Below are 17,111 nucleotides of genomic sequence, written 5' to 3'. Positions count from 1 at the left end.
AATACAGATGTAGTGGATCAAACACAGGATCACCTTGGTCAGTTGATCACATCTATGTTAATGTTTGGGAATATGTCACTGACATTTTCCCAGTTTTCTCTTTCCCCCATTGCTCTTTGCCTAACTGTTACTGTTACTAGTGTATGGATCCACAAGGTGAGAAATCATCCCAGTGAGAGTCTAGGGAGTACAGTAAGTGTTGACAGGCTGTTTGATCAAGGTGAGCATGATAGTTATGCTAACTCGGCTGCCAGTCATTGATTTGCACCTTCAACCCTTTCAACCAGGCTCCCTGTTCTTAGCACACTGGGCTAGTAAGTGAAAAAGTTAACTATGTGCCCCAGCTGTTGCCTGGATGCATTTAATAAGGTCAGTGTCAAAGAAGAATGAAACCTGAAATTTTTGTTTTGCAATTCAGCGCTATCTTTGCCAGTGTTTTTGACCCAATAGGCCTTTGAGGGAGCTATATTCATGATTTTTAGTGAGAATTTTGCTTTGAATCAAAGTTATTAACCACAGCTTGATGTTTTATGATGTATGAACAGCACACAGTGAGTTGTACATAGTTATCCACTAATTATTCTGAAGTACCATCATTGCTATATACTCCTTGTAAATTTTGCATAATAACTGATTGCATTTTTGTTTAATTTTGAGTGTTTAATGCGTTATTAATGACTATATTTTGTTAAGGTACTGGAAAAACATTGCTCGCAAAGGCTGTCGCCACTGAATGCAACACGACTTTCTTCAACATTTCGGCCTCGACCATTGTCAGCAAATGGAGAGGAGATTCTGAAAAACTTGTTAGGGTAGGGAACTTCTGGTCAGTTCTGCTGTCAAATGTTTTTGTTCCATAGGTGTCTCCCTTTGAAGATTTTCACTATTAAATACGGTAAATTCCATTTGTAATGTGATGCTGAGGCAAAACGGCTGGCCCCCTTATCCTACAGTCATAGAGTAATACAGCATGGAAACGGGCCTTTTTGTTCCAAACTGGTCCATGCTGACCATGGCACCCACCCAGCTAGTTCCAATTGCCTGTGTTTGGCCCATATCCCTCTCCCCATACATATATCCATCCAAATGTTTAAATATTGCTATTGTACCTGCCTCAACCACTTTTTCTGGCAGCCCATTCCGTATATGCACCACTCTCTGCCTGAAGAAGTTGCCCCTCAGGTCCTTCTTAAATCTACCCCCGCTCACCTTAAACCTATGCCCTCTAGTTTTCAATTCCCCATCCCTGGGAAAAAGATTAGATGCATTCATCCTATCTATGCCCCTCATGGTTTTATACACCTTAGGTTGTCCCTCAATTTCCTACGGTACAAGGAATAAAGTCCTATTCTGGCCACCCCCTCCCTACAATTCAGGCATACTAGTCCTGGAAACATCCTCAAATCTTTGCACACTCTCTTTTGAGTTTAATTTTGTCTTTCTTTAAAACAGGGTGACCAAAACTGTACACAATACTCCAAGTGCGGCTTCACCAATGACTTATACAACTGTAACATAACGTTCCAACTCCTGCACTCAAGGCTTGACTGATAAAGGCCAGCATGCTAAATGCCTTCATCACCACCCTGTCTACCTATGACGCTGCTTTCGATGAACTATGTACTTTGTACTCCTAGATCTCTCCTACACTCCTCCAGACCTTACCACTTACTGTAGAAGTCCTACCTTGGTTTGACCTAGCAAAGAGCAACACCTCACACTTATCTGCATTGAATTGCATTTGCCAATTGTCCGCCTACTTCCCCATCTGATTGAGATCCCTTTGTAATTTTTTATAGCCTTCTTCATTATCAACTATACCTCCTAATTTTGTATCATCTGCAAACTTACTATTGATGCCTTGTACACTTACATCCAGATCATTGATGTAAATAAAAAAATAACAAAGGTCCCAGAACTGACCCCTGTGGCACTTCACTAGTCACAGGCCTCCAGTCCAGGAAACAAACTTCAACCATTACCCTCTGCTTCCTATCATCGAGCCAATTTTGAATCCAGTTAGCTAGCTCTCCCTGGAGCCCACGCGACCTAACTTTCACGACTAGTCTGCCGTGCAGGATTTTGTCAAGGACCTTACTAAGGTCCATGTAGACAACATCCACTGCCCTAACTTCATCCATCCTCTTGGTTACCTCTTTGAAAAGCTCCAAAAGTTTTGTTAGACATGACTTCCTGCGATAAACCTCTTTCCCAGGGACCAAACTAGTGATCCTTCTCCAACCACTTCCAAGGCAAGTATATCCTTCCTTTTAAATATGGAGACCAAAATTACACACCGCACTCTAGATGTGATCTCAACAAAGCACTATGCAGTTCCTATATTCTTGTACTCCAGTCCCCTTGCAATAAGAGCTAATATGCTAATATGCCAGTTGTCTCTTTTAACTGCTTGTCATATGTTTCATCTTTGAGTACAGCCAAGACTTTCTGTCTTATTTCAGTATTTAAAAGTTTCACACCTTTTAACAAACTCTGTTTTATTGAGAACTTGCAAAGTAAATCCTTCCCAGCTGTATACCACTGTCATCAGTTCTGGTAGGTCTGCACTACCAGTGCCACAACACTACCGATGTGGTATCTGGGATTTTACAAATGCTAATTTCGTGAGTATGTCTGTGTCAGGCTGCTTGACAAGTCTGTAGGATAATTTTTCAGATTTTGCGATAAACCACATGTTAGTAAGTAGGCTTTTACAATGTCAACAAACTGGGTTTGCTATTGATGTTTCTGATGCTGCATCTGGTTTGACTCCTTTTATAGTCAGAGTTATACAGCAGGAAAACAGACCCTTCCATCCAACCAGTCCGTGCTGACCAGATATCCTAAATAACTCTAGTCCCATTCTTAGGCTTTGTATCATTTTTGATACAACTGTGTGTTTTCTAGGCCTTTTCAGATTGCATTTACTAATCAACTACATTGCTGTAATTCTGGAATCACATGTAGGCCAGATCAGGAAAGAATAGCATGCTTTCATTTGATAAGTTGGGTTTTACAACAATCAACAGGGATCACTATTATACTAGCTTTTCATTCCAGATTTATTAAGTGAGTTAAAATTTCACTGTCTGCTGTATTGTTACTTGAAGCCATGTCCTCAGAGCAAATGCTTGAGCCTCTGAGCTAATGGGAACTGCAGATGCTGGAGAATCCAAGATAACAAAGTGTGAAGCTGGATGAACACAGCAGGCCAAGCAGCATCTTAGGAGCACAAAAGCTGACGTTTCGGGCTAGACCCTTCATCAGAAAGCCTCTGATTTATTTGTCCAGGAGCAGTGGACAGTACTGTCCACTGTCTGACCTGTACATGAACAGTTGCTAATCTCTTGATAAACCAGTATGTTACTGATGTTAAGGAACCATACTATGTTACAACAAAGATTAGGAATCAGGAAATTCAACTTGCTTCCAAAGTCGTAGGAATCTTAGTTCTGTAGAAAGGTTTGTGCTGACCTGAAGTCCAGTTCAAATTTTGTTCATTTAAAAACTGCAATGAGCCTTTTCAGAGAGGATGGGAAATCAGCTGGTTCTAACACCAAGGCAGTCAGGTCTGAGGGAGGAGGTGATTGTATTTTTGAGGGTGGTTGTAATCTTGGTTGTTTTTGAGTGACATAGTCCCTCATGCCCAAAACATGAACGCAAGACTTGAACAATATCAATCACGTAGGTATGAATAAAGAGCTGTCTGGGTAAATTCGCTTAGTGTTACAGTGGTAAATAAACTCTGGGAAACATTTACAGATTTTGGCTCATGGTTCAGGACTAATTTTTCTTAAAAGATAAGTTGGTTGATTTGGACCTTCTTCAAACAAATCAGTTTTCAAGCTTCCAAGTTTTTTTCTGATATATCTTGAGGCACAGCTGTTTCTTCATGGTGGTGTAGAGCAATATATTGCTTCTGATTGGTGACAGCCATAGCCTGGTATTTGTTTGGTGCAATGTTACTTGCCCTTTGTTGGCCCAAGCCTGGATATTGTCTAGATCTTGTTGCATTTGAACGTAGACTGCTTCAGTATGTGAGGGGTCTTGAATGTTGCTGAACATTGTGCAATCATCGGCAAACATCCCCACTTCTGATCTTATGATGGAGGGAAGGTCATTGGAGCAACTGAAGAACTTCTGCAGAGATGTCCTGGAGCAGAGATGACTGACCACAAACACAATGACTTTCTTCCTGTGTGCCAGGTATAACTCTGACCAGTAGACAGTTTTCCCCCAATACCCTTTTGATTCCAGTTTTGCTGGGGCTCCTTGATACCACAGTCGGTCACCTGCAGCCTTGATTTAAAGGGTTATCTCTCCTGTTTCGCCTCTGGATTTCAACTCCTTTGTTCACATTTGAATCAAGACTGTCAGGAGGTCAGGAACTGAGTGGCCCTGGCAAATCCCAAACTGGGTGTCACTCAGCACATTAATGTAGAGCAGCTGCTGCTTGATAGCACTGTTGAAGTTGCCTTCCATCACTTTACTGATGATCTAGAGTAGACTGGGGTGGTAATTGACTAGGTTGGATTAATCCTGCTTTTTATGCTTTATCTATCACCATTTTGAGAGATATTAATATTGTGTTTTTCTCCCCACTCCTGGTTTGCGTGATATTATCCCTATTTTAATATATAAATTTTATTTCTAAAGCACATTACCTGTTGGATTTTCCAGGTATTGTTTGAACTTGCTCGATTTCATGCTCCTTCTACCATCTTCCTGGATGAATTGGAGTCAGTGATGAGCCAACGTGGCAGTGCCCCAGGGTCAGTAACATCAATTGCAGTTTTTATTTGAAAAATTATTTTTGTTATCTTTTCACCTTGAGCTCAAAGTTTATCATCCTGATGTGCACTTGTGGAAGTTGAGATGAGTGACAGAAGTAGGCATTGTAAACAGCACACGAGAGAATAGGGAGATAATGGGAACTGCAGATGCTGGAGAATCTAAGATAACAAAGTGTGGAGCTGGATGAACACAGCAGGCCAAGGAGCATCTCAGGAGCACAAAAGCTGATGTTTCGGGCCTAGACCCTTCATCAGAGGGTCTAGGCCCGAAATGTCAGCTTTTGTGCTCCTGAGATGCTGCTTGGCCTGCTGTGTTCATCCAGCTCCACACTTTGTTATCTAGGAGAGAATAGGATAACCATTTCATAAACAGTATGTGAGAGACACTGAAAGTGGGCACTTCAGCGTAAACTACGTGTCTCACTCTCGGGAGGGAGGGAGAAAGCTGGGATAGCAGGTTCTGAAACTGTATGAAAGAGAAAATGGGGGACTTCCCCTCCAGAATTGAGGCAAGGAAGAGTGGTGCATCTGTAGCAACAAAGAAACATAGCAATTGTGAGTTGTTGAGTAGCTGCTGATAATGACTGTGTTACAATTCCAATAATTTTAAACAACAGAAATTTCTGAACTCCGGCAGGGAAAATCAGAATTTATTAACAAAGTGAAAAGTGTTGATTTTGTCAGTAAAAGTAACAAATTTCTATTCCGCTCTAAAGTAAGTAGTATAAGTTCAGAGAAGTAAAGATAACTGAAATTGAAGTAAAATATATACTTAATGTACAACAGGACAACTCAACCAAGCAAAATCTCTGTAGAGTGTATGTAGGCAGTTGTGAACACTTCCCATGACCTAAATGATTCCATGTTCAGGAACTCTAGGAACAACTGGAGTTAATAAGTATAGAATTACATGGATAGCACATTCAGAGAGGTGGTCATACCGCAAGTTAGTGACAGATAGGGAATGGATGATTGCCAGGCAGGTAATGCAGGAGTCCCCAGATGTCCCACTCAGCAACTGATTTTAAAATCTGATTGTTGTTGAGGATGATGGATCCTTGAAGAAGAATAGTGAGAGCTAAGCCTGTGGCACCACAGGTGGTCCAGTTGTTTAAGAGATGAAGAAGAACAGTAGAAAAGTAGTACTGGTGGGAAATTTTGCAGGGGTACATATAGGCATTTCTGAGGCAATTGATGTGATTCCAGAACTGATGTTAGGGTCAAGGATGTCACAGAATGGCTGCAGGATGTTCTTCTCAGGAAAGGCCTGCAGTGGTACTAATGACCAAGGCAGGAAGAGAATGTGGTCCTAAAATCAGAGTTTAGGAAGCTAGGTAGAAAATTAACAAACAGGACTTCTAAATTAGTAATGTGTAGATTATCCCCACTGCCGTGAGCAAGTAAGCACAGAAATGTGACAATAAGGCTGGTGTAAGTGTGAATTGAAATATCATACAGGAATACATGCTACATGATTTCAGATTTACTTTTCCATTCAAACTATTCAGAGATGTTACTACATACCAGGAGCATGTAGGATTTGAACCAAGGCCTAGAAGCAAGGGAGTTGGAAGCAGCTCAGAAGTTTGCTAAAGTATTACCTGGAATGAGCGTACTTCCTTATGAGAAAAAATTAGATGGGCTTGGCTTGTAGAGGTAACTTAATTGAAATATACAAGATCATGAGGGGACTTGTTGGTGGATATTGAAAGGATTTTTTTTGTGGGAGAATCCAGAGCTTGGCATCATAGTTTAAAAACAGAGGTGCCCATTTAAAACAGATGAGAGAGCTTTTTTTTCTGAAGGTTGTTTTTGGAATACTTTTTTCAAGAGGCATTGGATGCAGAATCTTTAAATGTTTTTAAGGCAGAGGTAGATAGTTACTTGATTACCGGGGAATGAAAGATGATTGTTGATTTGCGTGACTGTAGAGTTGAGGTTAAAATCAGATTAGCCATGAACTTACTGAATGGCAGATAGGCTTGAATGCTCTGTGTGGGCAACACTTGTTCCTTATTTGTATATTGAGCAAATATTTAGGATGCAATATGAGGATGCAAGTAGGACTAAAATAAAAGACAACAAGTTTAAGTGGGTTGATCAGAATAAGGGAGACAATTGCGAAATTTGAAATAAGATAACGAAATGTGAGGCTGGATGAACACAGCAGGCCCAGCAGCATCTCAGGAGCACAAAAGCTGATGTTTCGGGCCTAGACCCTTCATCAGAGAGGGGGATGGGGTGAGGGTTCTGGAATAAATAGGGAGAGAGGGGGAGGCGGACCGAAGATGGAGAGAAAAGAAGATAGGTAGGGAGGGGATAGGTCAGTCCAGGGAAGACGGACAGGTCAAGGAGGTGGGATGAAGTTAGTAGGTAGGAGATGGAGGTGCGGCTTGGGGTGGGATGAAGAACAAGTTAGGGAGGCAGAGACAGGTTGGACTGGTTTTGGGATGCAGTGGGTGGGGTGGAAGAGCTGGGTTGGTTGTGTGGTGCAGTGGGGGGAGGGGACGAACCTGGGCTGGTTTTGGGATGCAGTGGGGGAAGGGGAGATTTTGAAGCTGGTGAAGTCCACATTGATACCATTGGGCTGCAGGGTTCCTGAGCGGAATAGGAGTTGCTGTTCCTGCAACCTTTGGGTGGCATCATTGTGGCACTGCAGGAGGCCCATGATGGACATGTCATCTAAAGAATGGGAGGGGGAGGGGGAGTGGAAATGGTTTGCGACTGGGAGGTGCAGTTGTTTATTGCGAACCGAGCGGAGGTGTTCTGCAAAGCGGTCCCCAAGCCTCCGCTTGGTTTCCCCAATGTAGAGGTAGCCACACCGGGTACAGTGGATGCAGTATACCACATTGGCAGATGTGCAGGTGAACCTCTGCTTAATGTGGAAAGTCATCCTGGGGCCTGGGATAGGGGTGAGGGAAGAGGTGTGGGGGCAAGTGTAGCATTTCCTGCGGTTGCAGGGGAAGGTGCCGGGTGTGGTGGGGTTGGAGGGCAGTGTGGAGCGAACAAGGGAGTCACGGAGAGAGCGGTCTCTCCGGAAAGCAGACAGGGGTGGGGATAGAAAAATGTCTTGGATGGTGGGGTCGGATTGTAGATGGCGGAAGTGTCAGAGGATGATGCATTGTATCCGGAGGTTGGTGGGGTGGTGTCTGAGAACGAGGGGGATCCTCTTTGGGCGGCTGTGGCGGGGGCGGGGTGTGAGGGATGTGTTGCGGGAAATGCGGGAGACGCGGTCAAGGGCGTTCTCGACCACTGTGGGGGGAAAGTTGCGGTCCTTGAAGAACTTGGACATCTGGGATGTGCGGGAGTGGAATGCCTCATCGTGGGAGCAAATGCAGCGGAGGCGGAGGAATTGGGAATAGGGGATGGAATTTTTGCAGGAGGGTGGGTGGGAGGAGGTGTATTCTAGGTAGCTGTGGGAGTCAGTGGGCTTGAAATGGACATCAGTTACAAGCTGGTTGCCTGAGATGGAGACTGAGAGATCCAGGAAGGTGAGGGATGTGCTGGAGATGGCCCAAGTGAACTGAAGGTTGGGGTGGAAGGTGTTGGTGAAGTGGATGAACTGTTCGAGCTCCTCTGGGGAGCAAGAGGCAGCGCCGATACAGTCATCAGTGTAACGGAGGAAAGAGGTGGGGTTTGGGGCCTGTGTCAGTGCGGAAGAGGGACTGTTCCACGTAACCTACAAAGAGGCAGGCATAGCTGGGGCCCATGTGGGTGCTCATGGCCACCCCCTTAGTCTGTAGGAAGTGGGAGGAATCGAAAGAGAAGTTGTTGAGGGTGAGGACGAGTTCGGCTAGGCGGATGAGGGTGTCGGTGGAGGGGGACTGGTCGGGCCTGCGGGACAGGAAGAAGCAGAGGGCCTTGAGGCCATCTGCATGCGGAATGCAGGTGTATAGGGACTGGACGTCCATGGTGAAAAATGAGGTGTTGGGGGCCAGGGAATAGGAAGTCCTGGAGGAGGTGGAGGGCGTGGGTGGTGTCACAGACGTAGGTAGGGAGTTCGTGGACCAAAGGGGAGAAAATGGAGTCCAGATATGTGGAGATGAGTTCGGTGGGGCAGGAGCAGGCTGAGACGATGGGTCGACCACCGACTCCCACAGCTACCTAGAATACACCTCCTCCCACCCACCCTCCTGCAAAAATTCCGTCCCCTATTCCCAATTCCTCCGCCTCCGCCGCATCTGCTCCCACGTTGAGGCATTCCACTCCCGCACATCCCAGATGTCCAAGCTCTTCAAGGACCGCAACTTTCCCCCCACAGTGGTCGAGAACGCCCTTGACCGCGTCTCCCGCATTTCCCGCAACACATCCCTCACACCCCGCCCCCGCCACAACCGCCCAAAGAGGAACCCCCTCGTTCTCAAACACCACCCCACCAACCTCCCGGATACAACGCATCATCCTCCGACACTTCCGCCATCTACAATCCGACCCCACCACCCAAGACATTTTTCCAGCCTCACCCCTGTCTGCTTTCCGGAGAGACCACTCTCTCCGTGACTCCCTTGTTCGCTCCACACTGCCCTCCAACCCCACCACACCCGGCACCTTCCCCTGCAACCGCAGGAAATGCTACACTTGCCCCCACACCTCCTCCCTCACCCCTATCCCAGGCCCCAGGATGACTTTCCACATTAAGCAGAGGTTCACCTGCACATCTGCCAATGTGGTATACTGCATCCACTGTACCCGGTGTGGCTACCTCTACATTGGGGAAACCAAGCGGAGGCTTGGGGACCGCTTTGCAGAACACCTCCGCTCAGTTCGCAATAAACAACTGCACCTCCTAGTCGCAAACCATTTCCACTCCCCCTCCCCCTCCCATTCTTTAGATGACATGTCCATCATGGGCCTCCTGCAGTGCCACAATGATGCCACCCAAAGGTTGCAGGAACAGCAACTCCTATTCCGCTCAGGAACCCTGCAGCCCAATGGTATCAATGTGGACTTCACCAGCTTCAAAATCTCCCCTTCCCCCACTGCATCCCAAAACCAGCCCAGTTCGTCCCCTCTCCCCACTGCACCACACAACCAACCCAGCTCTTCCACCCCACCCACTGCATCCCAAAACCAGTCCAACCTGTCTCTGCCTCCCTAACCTGTTCTTCCTCTCACCCATCCCTTCCTCCCACCCCAAGCCACACCTCCATCTCCTACCTACTAACCTCATCCCACCTCCTTGACCTGTCCGTCTTCCCTGGACTGACCTATCCTTTCCCCACCTCCCCACCTATACTCTCCTCTCCATCTATCTTCTTTTCTCTCCATCTTCGGTCCGCCTCCCCCTCTCTCTCTATTTATTCCAGAACCCTTACCCCATCCCCCTCTCTGATGAAGGGTCTAGGCCTGAACGGTCAGCTTTTCTGCTCCTGAGATGCTGCTGGGCCTGCTGTGTTCATCCAGCCTCCACATTTCGTTATCTTGGATTCTCCAGCATCTGCAGTTCCCATTATCACTGCGAAATTTGAATCAGGGTTACACTGTTAGGCTGCACATATGTGAATATGGATAACATAGCCAATAAGATTGGTGAGTCACAGGTGTAGGTTGCCATCTGGAATCATGATGCTGTGGTGATAGTGGAGATCCGACTTAAGGAAAGGCAGATCTGGGTGTGAAATATTCCTGATTTGTGTGTCCAGGAAATATAGGAAACATGAAAAATGGAAGAGGGGTGGTGTTTTTGGTTAAGGAGAAGTTGGGGGGGGGGGTGGGAGGAAGGGGAAGAGAATGTTTCAAAGCATTCAAGAAGAATTAATTTGGCTACAGCTGCAGAATAAGAAAGGTCCAATTACACTGCTTGGCGAAATCTACACACCACCAATTAGTAGGAAGGGGTTGCAGAATAACAAATATGCAAGGAAATTAGACAAGTGTAAACATCGTAGAGTAGATATAATGCAGGATTTTAATTAACTGTTTGTGGACTGCCATAGTTGTGGTGTCAGGAGCACCAACGTACAGGCATTTCTAGAATGAATTCAGTAGAATTTTCTGCAGTAGTGTGTTCAGTCCAAAAGAAAGGAGGCAGTACGAAACCTGCTTCTTGGGAAAGATGTGAACCAAATAGATCAATGTCCGTAGGGGGGATCACTTCAGAACCAATGATCGTTGCACTGTAATGTTTAGGATAATGGTGTGAAAAGACATTGATCAATCCAGAATATGAATAACGAGTGGAGATCCCGTTTTGTGGAACAAGAACAGAACTGGGCCAGATATTTCATGGATCTTTGGTTGCAGTTTCAGCCATCGCTAAACAATGAGCTACCTTCAAGGATAAAGTGGTTCTGAACAAGGAACAAGTGTTGGCTACTCAGTCCTTTTTTTTTTTTGCTTGCTCCACCATTCAATAATATCATGGCTGATCTGATTTTTAACCCCAGCTCTACAATCCTGGATATCCTTGATTTTAATCATTAATCCTCTTGGTAATCAAGACTCCATCTACCTCGTGGTTCAGGCACCAGGTAGATTTCCTCAAAATGGAAAGGTAGGACAAACCATCTTGTGCTCTCAGAATGACAAATGAGCTAGTAATTAAGGTAGACTGTACACTTATGACAGTGTCAGGTAGTACATACAGTTGACAACCAAACTGAATACGACAAATTCTAAGGGATGTGAAAAGAGCAAAGAGAGATTATAAGAAAAGATTGACAGCTGACAATCCTGAAATTTTCAATAAGTATGTAAATAGTAAAAAGGATGGTAAAGGAAAGAATAGGGTTGATTTAAGGGACAAAAAATTTACTCACCGAGGGAAGAGGCATGCCTGAGGCATTAAATAAATACTTTCCATCTGTCTCTATTGATGAGGCTAATGCTGCTTTCATCATAGCGATAGAGCCAGAAACTCAGTCAACTGAAAGACTTAAAAGTTATAGAGAAATTGTGTTTGATAAGCTGTTGATATTTAAAGTTGCGAAGGCAATGGGATGAGATCAGATGCATCTAAGGATATTGAAGGAAGTGAGAATGAAAATTGCAGTGGCATTGGCTATAATCTTTCAGTCTTCCCTGGATTCTGGAGTAATGACAGAGGATTGGAGAATTGCAAGCATTGTGCCCTTGTTCAGCAAAGATTGTAGAGGTAGTAATTGTGGATCAGGGACTTGAAACTTCACCACCACTGAAGTTAATCAACTGTTTCATCAATGATCTTTCCTCCACAATGAAATCAAAAGTGGGGATGCTTGCTGATGATTCCACAATGTTCGGCACTGTTTGTGGTGGCTCACACACTGAATCACTCCACGTCCAAATGCAGCAGACCTAGACAATATCCAGGCTTGGGCTGAAAATGGCTAGTAAATTACCATCTTCAATATGAGAGAATCCAACCACTACCCTTTGACATTTAGTGGTGTTACTATCACTGAATCCACCACTTTCCATATCCTGAGAGCTACCATTGGCCAGAAACTCACTGGACTGACCATATAAATGCGGTGGCTACAAGAGCAGGTCAGAGACGAGGAATACTCCAACAAGTAACTCCCCTGAATCCCCAAAATCCACCAACTACAAAGCAAAACTGATGAGTGTGAAGGAATGCTTCCTACTTGCCTGGATGAGTGCCGGTCCAACAACAGTCAAGAATCTTGACGTTATCTAGGACAAAGCTTACTTTATTGGCACAACATCCACAAACATCCACTCCCTGCATGCTGACGCTTGGAACAAGCAATATGTACCATCTACAAGATGTATTGCAGAAATTCACCAAATCTCCTTAGACTGCACCTACCAAATCCATGACTATTTCCATGTAGAAGGTCAAAGTCATCAAATAGATGGGCATATCACCACTTATAAGTTCCTGTCCAGGCCACTCACCATTCTGACTTGCACATCTAGCACTGTTTCTTCACTGCCACTGGATCAAAGTCCTGGAAGTCTGCGATTCAAGAAGACAGCTCACTACCACCTCAGGGGCAACTAGGAATGGACAATAACTTCTGCAGCCCGTGTCACCCACATCCTTTGTGTCAATTTTTTTAAAAAAAACTGGACTCCTAATTACTGTCTGACATTTTCGTGACTCAGAAATCCTGATTTCTAGGTTGGTTTCTTTTTACTGGGTTCTGGGTTTTAATGTGCCCACAATTTAATTACTGCCTTGTATGAGACCATATTCTTCATGCCTCTATTACAATTGTTCCAGACATGGTTCTAATGGCTCATTATTCTTTCTCTGCTGGAAATGTTCCACTTCCTTCTAAACTAGCTTCAATGTGTTCCAACTTACCTCCAAATTGTTTGTTGGATTCTGCTACCTAGCTGCTGAATGATCTAGCTTTTTCTTTTGGCAAAGATCATGCTCGTCCTGTTTAGAACTCCATTTCTGGACAAAGTTAAATTGTTTCTTGAGCTCCAAATGAGCCCTACAAATTTCCTACAGAACAACACTCTCATCTTCATTGTACTAATTTTTACTCACCACTATCCGAAGAAATTTTACTCCTGTGCTTTGTGCTGAACTTACGGGTCTACATTGTTTAATGCTTTAACTGAAGTAAACGTGCAGCCACTGGATTAGAACATAGAACATAGAACAGTACAGCACAGAACAGGCCCTTCAGCCCACAATGTTGTGCCGACCATTGATCCTCATGTATGCACCCTCAAATTTCTGTGACCATATGCATGTCCAGCAGTCTCTTAAATGATCCCAATGACCTTGCTTCCACAACTGCTGCTGGCAACGCATTCCATGCTCTCACAACTCTCTGTGTAAAGAACTCGCCTCTGACATCCCCTCTATACTTTCCTCCAACCAGCTTAAAACTATGACCCCTCGTGCTAGCCATTTCTGCCCTGGGAAATAGTCTCTGGCTATCAACTCTATCTATGCCTCTCATTACCTTGTATACCTCAATTAGGTCCCCTCTCCTCCTCCTTTTCTCCAATGAATAGAGACCGAGCTCAGTCAACCTCTCCTCATAAGATAAGCCCTCCAGTCCAGGCAGCATCCTGGTAAACCTCCTCTGAACCCTCTCCAAAGCATCCACATCTTTCCTGTAATACGGCGACCAGAACTGGACGCAGTATTCCAAGTGCAGTCTAACCAAAGTTTTATAGAGCTGCAACAAGATCTCACGACTCTTAAACTCAATCCCCCTGTTAATGAAAGCCAAAACGCCATATGCTTTCTTAACAACCCTGTCCACTTGGGTGGCCATTTTAAGGGATCTATGTATCTGCACACCAAGATCCCTCTGTTCCTCCACACTGCCAAGAATCCTATCCTTAATCCTGTACTCGGCTTTCAAATTCGACCTTCCAAAATGCATCACCTCGCATTTATCCAGGTTGAACTCCATCTGCCACCTCTCAGCCCATCTCTGCATCCTGTCAATGTCCCGCTGCAGCCTACAACAGCCCTCTATACTGTCAACGACACCTCCGACCTTTGTGTCGTCTGCAAACTTGCTGACCCATCCTTCAATCCCCTCATCCAAGTCATTAATAAAAATTACAAACAGTAGAGGCCCAAGGACAGAGCCCTGTGGAACACCACTCACCACTGACTCTTGAATCAGTGCTTCTTTTTCTGGTCAATGCTCCATGATTCCTAGTCACTCTGTTTCCACTGCATAACTTTTGATGATATATCCACAGAGCCTGCCTCTTCAAATAATAATCTGTTGCTGACTCTACAACTTTCATATAACTGGAAACACTTTACTCCATGCTCTAAACTGACTTCCAAGCTTTCTGCAAGTCAACTTCATCACTAAACTGGACATCTAAGTTTTAGGTTTGAATTCTATCATATCAGCTCGACTGTGTTGCCTCATTATAACCAAGCAATGTCTCTATTACTTGTTGCCATGCTTGTGTAACCCCTTTATTCTTTTAGTGTATTTTGATTGTTCTGGGCCACACCCCATTACATAAGGCATCATAAGAACTAGGAGCAGGAGCAGGAAATTTCAGTCCTTGAGTCAGCTCTACCATTTGATATGATGATTAATTTCCACTCTGCCTCAATGGTTCTTTTCTGCATGCCCTCCATAACCTTCAACCCTTAATAATTTTAAAAAATGTCTCTCTTCCCAAATTTACTCAATGTCCTGGCATTCGTTACATTCTGGGGAGTGAGTTCCACAGGTTCACGACCCTTTTGAGAAAAGCAATTTTTCCTCATCTCTGTTTTAAAGTTACTACCACTTATCCAAAAACTATGACATCTTGTTCATACTTCTGTAGGTCTTTGTTTTCTCTGGCTTCTTCTTTCTTGTCATTCTGGCACACAGCCTTGTCATCTTCACATTTCTTTCCTTTGGATTCTTCACATTGCCCTTAATTCTTAAACAAATTTTTCACAACTCCTTGGTCTTCCCTCTGTCCTATAGCTACCCTCTCTGAGTTCACTTTGGATAAGACCACAACTACCCTCTGTTTCTCTTGCCATTCTCTAAAAGCCTGATTTGGGGTGGATGTTGGAGCCTCCTTTTGTCTACAACCCTAAATTCCCCATCATCTTTTTGCTAACTCCCTTACTTTGTATAGCCACAGGAGGCAAAGCTCTAGTCCCAAGCGAATTACCCACCATTGTTTTCACAAAGATTGCTGACGATCTGTTATCTCTAAAATATGTTCACTTGCAAACAAGGCTCTTGCCGTGTTGAACTTTATTGTGGGTGCTTTCAATTGTTTGGCTTATTTTGGTAAAGTAGGTTTTTTTTAACGAAATAATCTGCGGGAGACTTGGCCGACCTAACGATCGTTTATTGAGCCAACATCAGGAGAAGACTTTCCCAGAAAGGATTCTAAGGCAGGTCTCTGCCAACCAGTGACACATATCTGATATTTATACATTGTAAGTTTTATATAGATAATACATCATTTTATTCTAAAAATGGTCTAGTTCAGATAAATGGTATCAGAGATAATGGGAACTGCAGATGCTGGGGAATCCACGATAACAAGTTTCCTGATGAAGGCTGTAGGCCTGAAACATCAGCTTTCCTGCTCCTAAGATGCTGCTTGGCCTGCTGTGGTCATCCAGCTCTACATCTTGTTAGTTCAGATAAAGAACTTGTTTCCCACAAATGAAAAATAGCACGGGTGCCAAAAGTCTCTGGTCTTAATCTACTTCCTTTTGTCTTCTGTGCTACTGTCTTAACGTTGAGGTACCCATGGCAGACAGCCAGACATATCAGCAACATTTCAAACTTGCTTGTGTTTTTAATTCTTCTTAATCTGACAACTTTGCTTGCATAAAAGTAAAATGAATTACCATCATTACTAAATACCCTACTTATTTCTAGTGCATTTGTTTAACCCATCTTAAATCCAAGACTTTCTTCTTACAATTTCTGAGAATGTGTCTCATTGGAAAAGTCAGCACTGCCACCCCTAATTGTATTGACATAGTAGATTTATTGAAACAAAAACAAAGTTGCTCGAAAAGCTCAGCAAGTCTGGCAGCATCTGTGGAGGAGAAAACAGTTAACATTTCAGGTCCAGTGACCCTTCCTCAGAACTGGGCCCTTCCTCAGATTTATTGGAACTTGCTTTGTGTCGCAATGCCTTGCCCTTTATTGCAACCTCCTGTTTGGCTATATCATCCTTAGTTAATGGTACAGTCAGTAGTTTAGTTGTCACAATTTGAGGTTTTTGTTGTCAGTAAAATAAGTTGTCTCATTTGTTTGAAAGATTTTGTTCATAAGTTCTGAGTCCAGTATGATTTTTTTTTTTAAGAAATTCCTGGTTTGGAGAAGAGTCAGACTGAACTTGATATGTTAATTCTATTTCTCTCTTCACATAGGCTGTCAGACCTGCTGAGTTTCACCAGCGTTTTGTCTTTCAGATCTGCAGCATTTTTCTTTTATTTTTGAAATTTTTTTTGAGGAAGCAGTTTGTTTTTTGTTACAGGGGAGAGCATGAAGGAAGCCGGCGGATGAAGACTGAGCTTCTAGTCCAGATGGATGGTTTGGCACGTTCTGATGACCTTGTCTTTGTTTTGGCAGCTTCCAATTTACCTTGGTAAGAATTTTTTTTTACACTTTCAATGATTTCTGCTTTACGTACCTACGTTGTCCGCTCTAGCTTGTTCCTATTGTGCATTTTTAAAAAATACTCGAATCAGTATTATTAGCAGTAATCTAGTTTCCTGTTTCCACGTTTATGCAAAAGGGGTCCAGCTTCCCACCTTTGCAGTCCCATTTAATTCCAGTACTGCTCGAACAGAATGCATCACAGAAGGGAAAAAGTTAGCAATTTACTGCACAGGAGAAAGATGTGCTGCATTTTGTCTCCAAAATGTGAAGTGTTTCACGTTGCAAGTAAATATTAAACTTAATCAAC

General features: G+C 43.9%; 1 protein-coding gene across 2 annotated transcripts in view; it reads left to right on the top strand.

Moving 5' to 3' along the window:
* Nucleotides 1–17,111, top strand: part of katnal2 (katanin p60 subunit A-like 2) — a 73,201-nt gene that overhangs the window by 46,338 nt on the left and 9,752 nt on the right. For both annotated transcript variants that reach the window (XM_048545110.2, XM_048545101.2), the window contains 3 exons: nucleotides 694–812; nucleotides 4,681–4,772; nucleotides 16,680–16,790. In XM_048545110.2, the coding sequence (XP_048401067.1) occupies nucleotides 694–812; nucleotides 4,681–4,772; nucleotides 16,680–16,790 (322 nt within the window). The remainder of the gene's footprint in view (nucleotides 1–693; nucleotides 813–4,680; nucleotides 4,773–16,679; nucleotides 16,791–17,111) is intronic.

The sequence above is a fragment of the Stegostoma tigrinum genome, chromosome 1, assembly GCF_030684315.1.
Source record: "Stegostoma tigrinum isolate sSteTig4 chromosome 1, sSteTig4.hap1, whole genome shotgun sequence".
Lineage (NCBI taxonomy): Eukaryota > Metazoa > Chordata > Chondrichthyes > Orectolobiformes > Stegostomatidae > Stegostoma > Stegostoma tigrinum.
The sequence above is the reverse complement of the archived record's forward strand: the minus strand, read 5'-3'. Positions and strand labels throughout refer to the sequence as shown.